At 46.4% G+C, this 12,402-nt stretch overlaps 1 protein-coding gene across 1 annotated transcript in view; it reads left to right on the top strand.

The window, feature by feature from the left end:
* The window catches only part of LOC135366754 (protein-cysteine N-palmitoyltransferase Rasp-like), a 202,980-nt gene that overhangs the window by 167,439 nt on the left and 23,139 nt on the right, over nucleotides 1-12,402 (top strand). Inside the window, exons 9-10 of the mRNA XM_064599627.1 lie at nucleotides 4,410-4,445; nucleotides 9,357-9,558. Of these exons, the coding sequence (XP_064455697.1) occupies nucleotides 4,410-4,445; nucleotides 9,357-9,558 (238 nt within the window). The remainder of the gene's footprint in view (nucleotides 1-4,409; nucleotides 4,446-9,356; nucleotides 9,559-12,402) is intronic.

Raw genomic sequence — 12,402 nt, 5'->3', positions numbered from 1 at the left:
AATTGAGCGAAGCGCCGTTTCGCATTCTACGCGAATTGATGTGACCGGCGGAGTGGCCAGCTGTCGGCTACGCGCCGGCGAGGAGAGCCGTCTGAGCCAACGGGGAATTAAATGACGGATGACGAGTTTTTTTCGTGAGGAGGAATCGAATGCTATCACACCGCAGGCCGACGCAGCACTGGGCTCGGGCAATGCTCGGGACTGCCTAGCTCTGGGGGAAGTACACATGCGCTCCAAAACGCGACCGGTGTTAGCATCCAGCTAATCGTACGGCGGCTGGTCGCGCGTGAAATACAACACCCACATTCAACGATCCCAACGATCCGCATTGGCTGCGCGTCTTCAACCTTCAAGAGGGACCACGCTCGGCATGCCTGTTGCCCGCGCGGGCGTGCGAACGCTAGAGGTGACACAGTGAGGTCGCCTTCTGTCCACTCTTGGGTAGTTCCATTTTAAATCGACAAGGGTGGGAAATTGACAATTTTTAATTTCCATGAAAAAAATATATGTTAGATAGCATCTCGATTGATGACAAATGCAACAATTTCGAGCTCCATCCGATAAACCGTTTCCGATATGGAGAGGCGGAAGGTTGCGGCGGCGAACGTTGGTTCGAATTTTTTCCCAACTTTGACCTCATAGCAACGCGCTTCTTGTTTTACCACATCCTTCAAATTTGGCTGATAAAAACCACAGGTTCAACACAGCACGCGGAAAAAGTCCCCTGGCTCCTACTTTAAAGGGGTGCTACGAAAAAATTCCCGAACACAGCACTTCCGGCAGAAAATTTACGATTTCGAACTTTTATTGTTCATGAGCGGGTACACGCATTCCCTTGAAGGTAGATTCATTAGAACCGCTAACTCATTCTTTATCGAATGGTATAGATATAATTTATATAGCTCCTGTGGTAGAGCGAGCAGACGGCTGTAGGTAGAAGCAACTCGCCAAATTGCTCCCCCAAATCGCCCCCCCCCCAAAACGTCAGTTTATACATTGAATTTCCCTCTCCCCCCTCCCCCACTACGCGCTCTGAAAAAGAAACCGCCCTCTCCCCAAACCGAGCGTCTGGATCCGCCCCTGACACAGGCTGATACGTGGTGACTGAAAGTCTGGTACACGCCGAGCAGGCGTAACCGAAAATGTCTTTCTAAACTCAAAAATTTATGTACTAAAACATGAATAAAATTTCGGCCACCGGATTGATAGGTTTGTCCTTTATATCCTCGTCAATCAGACGAAATTTATTGCTCTTTGTGCCACGTCACGCTGTTATTTAAGCGTTGTTTAGTGAATACGTGCAGTATTAGTAATTTGTAGACACGGTTATAGGTCTAGTAATGCTACTGCACGAATTTTGGCTCCCGCATTTGTCAAAAGGTTCGATAAATCCGGATTTAAAAGCGGATTTGATTTAGGCCCGGAAAAACAAATCCGGATTTAAAAGGATTTGATTTAACGTGTCATAATTAAATCCGGACTTGATTTGGATTTGATTTACTACCTTCAGAAAAAATGCGGATTTGATTTAAATCGGATTTGAGCGGCCAAATCCGCAACACTGGTACGCATACGAATTTGTAGCGTGGAGATAGCTTGGATTATCACAACTGTTTAAGCAGCGTCCGCGTGCTTTGCCCACTACATCGTGCGGCGTTGTCTCGTTCGATGCCATTTCTTCCTGCCACACGTTTGACACAAATGAAATACGAAATTCAACAAAGCTAGACACCCAGCCCAAAATGTGACCACTTACATTGCTAGACGGTGCATGATGTACGACCATGAGACGCCAGAATCCAGAGTGACCGTTAACCAATCGAAAGAAATGAGGCTTTGCACACGGAACTATGCACGTGTTCACAGAAGGCAGGGCCCGTATAACAATTGAAAAGCAATAAGCGTCAATATAGGCATAAAAGGCTAATACTCCAACGCAGAGCCTCAGTTTATCCGTCAAGACGAAATCGTATGCGTCAGAATTTAAGAGTTCGTCATGTTCCCCGTGCCCATTTACGCATAAAACTCCGCCCTTTACGCTTACAGTGGGTGCGTTTTATCCGATATATAAATTTATCCGTTTCTTTCGCGAGAGTGTATATCGGCACATAGGGAAACCGACGCTGCATTTGCACCGACCCTCTATTTCCAATAATTAAACGAGGCCTAATTTCTACATCCACTTCGGATGTAGAACATGTTGTCATCCCTTATAACTGCAAAAATATGATTTCTCCTAGAATAAAAAAGAAATCAGTCCTTGGACACGCTATATGCACGCGCCTACTATAAATTAACCAGTGGTTGCTGAAAATATACTGCCGGCACCGCGTCCTACTGTGAAGCCGCGAACATCTGCCCGCTCGGACATTCCATCATCGCCGGTCAGGACTCGTGTAGAAGAACACCATTTGCTGTACATTTGGTGACCCGAATACCGATATATGTTCGGCCTAGTTCGGCCATTCACCATTCTAAATTTTTCAGGAAGTTAGTAACCAAACACCTTCTGGCAGGCATGTCACACCGGAACCACTGTTCACCCGAGGATTCGAAGGGAAACCGCAGCGAGCTCTGTTCCCGGTGTCCACCTGCTTCACGATGGTCCTCACTGGCAAGTCTCTGGCGAAAACCTGAATTTTCGCTGTCGTTTCGGTCGCGGGGCTGTCGCCCACTCAAGAACCATTCAACGCACTCAATAGGGATTGTGCGACACACTGGTGGCGCCGCGATGCGGCCTCCGGAGAAAGTACCTTGCGTGATAGCCGCCGGATAGCCAGCTTTGTTTACATGTGAAGTGCGGGAGTCTTTTTTTGCCACACTGGAACTGTTGCATCGCTAACTGTGTCAGCACCTAAAAGAACTCTTCATTAGGGACCAGATGTTTCATTTCTCGTGATTTCTATGCTTCCAATACCACCGAGGGCACTAGACTCGCAGCGAATAGCGTTCGTGACGCGCGTTCGGCCATTGCATGAGGTGTGCACAACATGAGCGAATATATTCTATTTCTTTTGTTCTAGTTTCAATGAAACTGAATGAGGACCTGCAAAATGATCACACCGCTGGATACTGTATCACCGTCAAATGCACCGACCAAACGGCAACCTATTTCGAGATAATGATTGAGGTGTTTCATCGCCAGCGCCCAGAGCTGATATTGCTCGCGGTAATCTGGTTGACGAGTCTCAGAGTGAGAACGGGAGTTCTACGTTGTCCAAAAGGTTTAGTATTTACGCAGCGACCATTTCACAGCTGTCGTGCCGCAAGCCTACGGTGGTAGCCGAGGTAAAAACTCATAGAATTTCTTCTTTGAGGATCTCTTTAGCGTTATCTAAAGATACTGGGAAAACTGCAGTACAAGTTCAGACAATAAGTTGTGACCTTACGTGTTTATTTGTATCGATAAAACGGACGCACAATGTACATTTCAGTGACGAAGGTATGTGTGTGCAAAGAGGACGAAAGGAATACAAGACTCTGTCAAGAACATGATATTACAAATGGCTGGAGTCAGAGAAATACACGTATATAGTCTTCCCTAGCAAGCCGGGATTTTGTGAGGCGTCAAATAACCATTCTCTCGACGTATCACTTACAGGTGTTTTGACAAGACAGACGCAGTGGTTGTTCTCCTTCCGCACTGTTAGATACATTATAAATACGGTGGTTGCTTCTGTGCAGTTTGTCTCCATTCTCTTCGTTCGCGCCCCAGAAAGGTTCCACATTATTTTCACTTCGAAAATTAGCCCTTCTAATTACGGCGGTCGCCACCCAAGCTACGGTTCCACTTGAGAATTCATAGAACGGGCGGCGTGATATCACGTCGATACTGTCCAAGACCGCCACTGGCTGCGCTGTCGCGACGGAGCAGCGCAACCCCTTTAGGTGCCGCACGGTCCCTATACCCACTCAACCGCTCAGCCACTCGAGAACTCTGTATCCACAGCTCTGGACTTTGATCCGCCCGAATTACAGCGTGCTGATTCACGCCATCCGCTGCAGTTGTATCATCTGAAACGACCACAAGCCGTGTGCCCAGTCATCCATCACCCACATGTCTCCCTCATTCTCCTCTTCGTGGTATCGACGAGGACCTCAAACCGCATACACCACTCCGCGTCTAAAAGCGGGGGGGGGGGGTGATGTCGCGGCCCTGGGAAAATTACAACGCGCCTCTGCGCGCCAGTTCTACAGGCACCGTCCTAGTGTGGGGTCAGGCACATCTGGCCACTGGGATATTCCATCATCCACGGCAAGGACTCATGCATAGGAACACCACCCCGTTTCCATGCTGTTTTAGTGGTGCTTACAGTTACATGATAAGAGCTCCGCTACGGAGCATGCCGTACTCTGCAGAAGTGATTAAGTCTTGGTGAATAACACTCCGCATTTTTATTCCCTTCCAGGAACTTTAATCGTGGCTACCACTTGTGGCTTGCCAGGTGAGGAACCAATGGTTACGTATCTGTAGCTTTGTTCTACCGTATGGTTTGCTGTCAGAAGAGTTGTCAGACGTATACAGGGCGATGCGAAAGTACAAAAGAACAACACCTTTAGTTTAATGACAACGGTTCGGGAGTTTCATCTCTAGGGGCGACACTCTACCCTATTACTGGCGACAATGTGACGAGATATAATAATTAGTCGTCATACAGTGAGGACCGAAGCCCTACGGTGTCCGAAAATGTTAAGCATATTTAATGCTATACAAGAATGTTGTTTATGGGCGCGAAGACCGGTTGGAAAAGGAATGGCTGAAATCAGTACGTGCTGTTTGCTCACGTGCGAAGGAAGTTTGAAGATGATGAAAAAAGGGAAGGGGGGGGGGCCCAAGCAGCACGCAATGGTGGTCCAATATTGACACTACCCCGGTTTCATTCGGCCCAAGAAGGCCGAATCAATCAAATGAAGGGCCAATAAATGGCGGTTTATCGGCTCTATCGGCGTTATCTTGGCTCAACCGCAAGTATACAAAACTGAACAAATAAAGAGTATCATGCTAGAAAATGGCGCGAATACCATTGTTATTGAAGTTCGAAGCCATGCCAGGCGCCCACAGCTCCCCATAGAGCCCATAGTTTGAGATAATTCAGGCAACACTGGACATACGACCAATGAAAATGCGGCGTGATGCCTAGCAGACAGCCAATCAGCAACCTCTCCGTTTGGCTCGCCTTTCGGCCGCCCCTGGCTACCATTGACTTCCACTGGTTTTCATACCTGGCGCCCGTTATTCCAAAATAACTAAGACATTTTTATAGGCTAAATATATATTTATTGATGCAACGTATAGACTAAAATGTTTGACTCATATATTCTTAATAATAATAATTGGGTGTTTACGTCGCGAGACAACTGGGATCATGAGCGACGCCACAGCGGTCGGTCTGTGGATTGCTTTTGCCCACCTGAGGGTTCTTTAACGTGCGATGAAAGCTCATCACACGGTACCCCGTATTTAACGTCCCTCGCGGAAGACGGCGTGTCTAAGCAACTTGTACCCTGCCACCAAGTTGCTGGCGTCCTCGGCCGGGTTCGAACCCGCGATCTCGGGATCAGAAGGCGAACACGCTACCGACTGAGCCACCGAGGCCGGTTGACTCATATATTCACCGTGCGTACAGGACGTTTCGTTCGATGAATAGACTGCAACCAAACCAAGTTCGAACTTGGAAAGCACACACACAGTCAAAAGAGGTCAAGTCACAAGGTCAAACCTTCATCGGCGAGCCGCGGAAACACAACGACCTTGCTTGGAGCTGCCCGCCCGGCCGACTGCCCAGACTGCCCGCGAAAAGTGAGCTGTCAGATATTTCGAAACTTTGTCAACCAATCCCGGAGCGCGCAACCTCCTTCGGCCAATGGACATCCGTCATGATGCCTGACGATGTAATACCACGTGACTATGACGTGTTTTATTTTTCTACTGCCGCGAATGCGGGGAGCTATGGAGGCCTGGCCATGCTGCCATATAACTACATTCTGGAACTGCTCAATGAACTATGGCACTTCACTATCGTTACACTGGCCGGCCATCAACAAAAGTGGCAATGTCCAGCCAGCTTTCAATGAATGCATCTTCACTGGTACTCCATTGGCAAACCTGGGTGGAGCATAGCTGTACTCCAATATTATCAAAATGCGTCGTGTGAGGGGAAAAACGAAAATAGTATTGATAAAATTTAACTTGTGGTTCCGCGAAATATTCTGGCAACAAATATTTCCTATTTGTACGGCCCATATGCTACCGTTTTTGAAATGATTCGGGCAGTCGGTTCAAGCCAGGCACTACAATTATCGTTATTACAATTATTATTATATTATTTCATGGACGGCGAAGCAGATAACGACAGTGGAAGCAGTAGATGAAATAAAAAAACACAACACATGATAGGAATAAATACTGCTGCTGTACGTTAGGCGCCTTGAATTAATTACAAATTCATTATAAGTTGCTAAGACGTACGTGCCTCACCATTACAGGAGCGTCACGCTCCTTTGTACTCCATGTGCACTCCATGTTGTGTGTACAACTTGCTAACTCTGCCAATTATTCTGTGTCATACCTCGACGCTTCCCAATGAAGGCCGCTGAGGGATGCTCGCATATGTATTCTGTGATGGGTAGTTCGTGGATCTACACGGATCCCAGACCAAGCGGGATCTTCCTGACTCACCATCGCGTGCCACCGACGCCAAAGTCTGAGTATCTACACGTTTTTGTCGGCGTGCTACATATCAAAACCAATTAAAACTAGACTGGTGTGGTAGTACTATAGCTACAGAGCATTGATATTTTTCGTTGGCCCACCAGGGGCTTGCAAAATGTGACCAGTATTGGCAGTTTTATTGGCGCAATGTGGGACCTAGTTGCACGACGAATATTGGACAAGTGTAACTTAAATTGGCGGCCAGCGTTGGACCGATATTGGACAGTGATGGTGTGCTGCTTGGGACAGGAGGGTTCGTGGACGAAATTATTTCCTACAGGCTGCTGCGCTGTCGGCGGAAAGTGCAGAGACACCAGCGTAGAATGGCATGCCCATGGCAATGGGTCCATGACCCAGCATACAATGGCATCCCACAACACACAATTAGGACAGCTATCGCAACGTAGGTGCGGCTAATTCTCACATCATTCTCACGACCCAGTCTCGGTGCCCCTGGTTCGTAACCGCGCGCCAGTTGTGCTGTCTGGGTGTTTTTCCTGGGGCTTCCTCACCTTTTGAGACAAATGTTGGCGCACTTGCCTGTGAAGTCGGCCCAGGACGCACGATCCTGCCCTCTGCAATAGTTGTGACGTTGCCCGCCTAAGCGCGGCCAACATAAATTACTTGCCGTAATAGAAGCCTCAAATACGGATTCGAAAGAAGAAGTGCTGAGCACGATGACAAATCAGAGTCTGAATGTTGCATCGTTTAATAGGCCGATGGTAGTACGATACAGGAATGAATGTTAGATACGTGCATAACAGATGGCTAATCTTCGTCGTCTCTTTTCTACAACATACGCTCCCTCCCGCACATGATGCGAAGCATGACATGCGAGCGAATGATGAGTAACGGAAAGAACAAACGGGAACAAACAAAACACGCAGGACCCCGAAGTAGGGACGACGTCCCAGAGAAATTCCTTAGGGTAGGCAATTACTCTTGGTAACTAATTCTTACGTAGGTAGCTGTTACATGGGACCAGGTTGACGGGTGTCACCACATGAAACTTTCCGTGAATATGTGCCGAAATAAAGCGTGATGTTGAACGGGTGTGACTATGACGGGCAACACGACGTGCGTTGGCACGAGCAGATGATGACGACAAAACAGACACAGACATTGCGATTTCATTCGAGGGAGGCGTTGCATCGACTGTGCCAGTCGAATTTTCATCAGCGGCGAACCTGAGCATTGGATGTTGGGTCCCGGTGACTAAGCGGCTTTGCATGCCACAAAGAAGATTTGCCTTGGGTTCATCTGTATCGCGAATAGATCGCGAACCGCAGAGATGTGACTAGACAAGCCTGAAGCTTCTCTGGATCTGGTTGGTTCTGAACGTTACTGTCCTCCAGGGCTGCAGTAAAGTATTTATTTATTTATTTATTGAAGTACATTAGAGACCCCCATGGGGTATTACATCACGGAGGCGTGAGAATCACATAAGAAAAAGCAATAGAAACGTGTAAAAAAGTATTACAAAAAAGTGATAAATGAAATATCAGGTTCATAAGTGAAGAAGACCAGGTGTACCATGAGAAGAGCATGATGAATCTGAAGTTGTGAAATTAAGGAGCGCAGCCGTAAAACGAGCAGGGTCGTGGGTATAAGCGACATGTTCAGGCAAAATATTCCAATCACTAATTGTTTTAGGAAAGAATGATTTTAGGAAGGAGGTGATATTATGTGGTCCCGACTAGATGTAATATAGTTAGCAGGGACTAGGAGACGATCTGGAGCGTTTGTGTTGTGATAAATTTGATGAAAAGGGCAGAACCTGGCTACAAATCGTCTTAACGAGAGAATATCAAAGCTAAGGTTATTCTTTATACGTGAAACACTTGCGTCTCTGGAATAGTTGGATGTAATGAAGGGCATCGACCTGTTCCCAACGGGTTCTAATACTTGAACTAAGTACGCTTAATAAAAATCCCATATGGCCGATGCGTATTCGAGTTTGGGTAGCACGAATGCACGGTGTGAAAGCAGTTTTACATGAGGTGGTGCAAGCACAAGACGCCTACGAAGATAGTCGAGGCTTCTGTTGGAGTCGGCGCCGCTTTTTTGGATATGGAGTGCTCAACGCATACTTGAATCCAAACGCAGCCCAAGATACTTGTACAGAGTGTCCCAGAAAACGTGCCATTGAATTAGGGTAAAAGAACTACGCCACCTAGAATCATGTGGTCAACGGCATTTGCTCTTGCTAGATTTTTGCCACCTCGTGATGCGAAATATTTGCGAACTCAACTCAGAAATTTGCAAAGTAAAGGTCACTTTTTATCCCGCCAATATGAAGAGCGTGCCGAATTCGCTCAAATTCATGATAATTCACAGTGATATTCACGAGCTATCCAATAAAAAAAAAAAGCCGAACATCTTGCTTCTCGGAGCACCGGACCCATAACGCACCACGACTATTTGAGTGCAATCGCTGTCAGTCCGACGAAAGCAGGTTTCAAACCCCACAGAGTGTAGGAAAAGTGACAGTTCCTGAAATTGGGAGAGGGCAATATTAATCCCAGCGAAAGCCGGACGCGATAAACCATGCCTGTGTTATCTCTTTCTGCAATTCCGGTGTGGGATGGGTTTCCTACCTCCTCCTGCATTTCCTACGTTCCTCAATTGAATTATTTGTGCGCAGGTATTTCTACATACCATTTATAGGTGGAGATAGGTCCAATGGGCTCAAAGTTATTGGCGCTGGGCTCTGTTTCGGCGTCATATGGTGGGGCCACAATGGGGGAGCTGCCATTGGAGCTTGGTGCTCTATTAACTGCCTAACCGTCCTACTTGAGAAGTTCGTGATACACTTTGGGACCACGTGCTATGGCGTTTCGATCCAGGTGAGATGCAATTGTTTCATTCCTTCTACATTCATAGGCGATCATTGCTCTAAACATCATGGTCGTCCTCAAAAACCATCATAGCTAAAGGTCAGCTACATCGATTTCCCGATGTGTTGAAACGGTTGTAATATTCAGAGTGAGCACATCCAACTACCCCCGAAATGCACCTTCGTTTCTCAAGTTTGCCGTCCTATTACGAAAATTAATTAATCAAAGAAAACAAAACAAGCCATGGCCGCAGCCATTTTTTGTGACGTAGATGTGGAAAATCTGCCCCATCTACTAGATAGACAGTCGCGCTTTTGATTGGATGAAAGCCGAGGCTTTCTCCGACTTTCCTGGCGGCTTCTACCGTTTGTGAGAAAATCCAGTTATGGCGGCTGGCTATGCGGTTCCGTCGTTCCGCCCGAGGTTACCCCCCAGAGCTATTGGACGATAGAAACAACAACTATAAACTCATCTCAACAACGTTTTCGACGTGAAATTGTGGTTATGTGTTCGAGAAGTTCGCACTTCTATTGACACTCGTGTCGACCCGTATGCTGCTTTCATTTTAAGTTCAAGTATAACGACTGTGCAACAGCTGAGAAGTGGTGGTCGTTTGAGCATATACCTGACGAAGATTGGTCTTCAAAAAAGACTGACGTGTGTCCGTGTGCACATCGTGCGATTGCCAGACTTGTTACACGAGATACATATATTCTGCAGCATCATAGCGCGACCGCAATAAACGGCGTAGAATGCATCGTGACCATTCGAATTGCATTGTCTATTACATGAAAGCGATCATCAGAGTTGCCCCGCAAAAAAACTTTTATCTTGTGACCGGCCACGTTTATGGATCGCCCTTGTCTATTTTTCATTTTTACTCGAGTGAGCGCATTGCTCTATCCACACAAGCCATATTTCAGTCACCATATTTTTTCAAATAAATACGTAGGGTTCCACTTCATATTGCTTTTTCATCAGGCATAGTACCTTCATACCAGGTATAAGTATCCTACTCGCTGGGCCCAACAGATGTAATCAAGGGTTGTGCTATATTTGTCACTTTTTGAACCATGCAAACGTTGCCAAAATAAGGAACATTACACTGTGCTGTGTACTCCACATGTTTAACCTGGCAGCACTTCCCATGCCTTAATTTTTTTAGAGCGTGTGCTTAAAATTTAACATGTCATTCAAGCAACATTGCTTCCAAATCCGGCAGCGACAAAAGGTAAACACTTTTGATGTTAACATTGCCTTGAGTTTGAGGGACAACGTAGGACGAACACAGGACAAGACGAATACATAGACTAATGAACCAGCAATGAAGCTTTAATACACAAAGTGCAAGAGAGACAGGGCAAAAAGAAGGAGTACACTTCGGCGTCTCGGCGTAGTGAATATGATGCGCGCAAAACGAACCTCTTAACCGTCGACGGTAGCGTCAATAACTGCACAAAGGAACGTGTGTGCTTGCAAACAATGGAATGGTATTCCAAAGGAACAGAAATTACAAAAAGGATGATAAAAAGTAACAATATTGACAACAGTAACAGTAAATTATATAAAAATGTAAACGTACAACGTAATAACAAAAGTGAATAAAGTACGGAACAAAATGTGTTTGAGCCTCACAAATGGAATTAGTCCTGATTCGACAAGTTATCCGGGGGTAACGGGACCAAGGAGAGTGACCAAGCCTTCTGGGAGGACAATGCTAGGTTGGCTCACACATCCTTTTGTAGTTGCTATTAGGGAGAATTCTAGTAAGGTGCGGGACAGTTTGTCTTTGCAGAAGATTAAACACTTGGTTCTGGGAAGGGCTGCAGAACAACCTGAACGTCCTCCAGATGTTTAAAAAGTTCAGAAGTACTTGATTTGTTTTTGACATTATTAGCGTGTTCCTCGAAGCCTATCATTCAGGCAACGGCCACTTTGGCCAATGTAGGAACCCCCGCACCGAAGAAGTATACGGTACACGCACGACTTTTTGCAGTGTACGAGCTTTTTTGTGTGGGATGTGGTACACCGCTGGCGTTGAACAGAATTCGTGGAGGGTGTTAGGGTGGACAGCTTGTTTTCAACAGAATAGGGTACTCTGATTCCTTGCGAGGTTTCAAATTTTCCTAAGGCATGCGAAATACCATGATAAAAGGGTAGGACCATGCAGCGGTGCATGGCGTTCAGGGTGCATTGGTTTTGGGGGATTGAGGAGAATTTGCAGGTGTGTATATATTTCAATAGACGGGAAGCCAGCTTCTTTGAGGCGGCTGATTTGTTGCACACAGCGGTTGGGTCTTTGTGGATACAGCATTTTTTGATAGCAGAACCCAAGACAGAATTGATTACACCTGACTTTAAGGCTTTGGGTTGACAACTCCACCCTGAGAGTAACGGTTTCGGGTCACTACGGCCATATTCCCAGCACAAAGTAGGAGTAAGGATGAAGGTTACGTCTGGGAAACGTAAACGGCCGTTAGAGGGGACTTCTGAAGCAAATACTAATTCAGGACAAGGCCTTTGAGCACAGGCCATGAGTTCAGTTATTGAGTCTAAAGGTGAGGCTGAAATAATTATCTCATCCACGTATCGTCGGACAAGTGTTGTGCCACGACATGATTTGGAAATGGAGGATAGTGATCGGTGAGGTGCGGAAAGGTAAATCTTGCTGAGCTTGGGTGTGACAGAAGAACCAATGCAAATTCCCTTTGACTGTGTGAAAAGACTATCGTTGAAGCTGACAACTGTAGAAGAAAGGTAAAGTTTGACGAGTTCGAGAAAGGAGGAAAGTGGGATCCCTGCATTTCTGTGAAAACAAATTAAATTCTTCTCAATGATGTCCCTTAATCTGGA

This window comes from Ornithodoros turicata, chromosome 1 (assembly GCF_037126465.1).
Source record: "Ornithodoros turicata isolate Travis chromosome 1, ASM3712646v1, whole genome shotgun sequence".
NCBI classification, from domain to species: Eukaryota; Metazoa; Arthropoda; class Arachnida; order Ixodida; family Argasidae; genus Ornithodoros; species Ornithodoros turicata.
The sequence above is the reverse complement of the archived record's forward strand: the minus strand, read 5'-3'. Positions and strand labels throughout refer to the sequence as shown.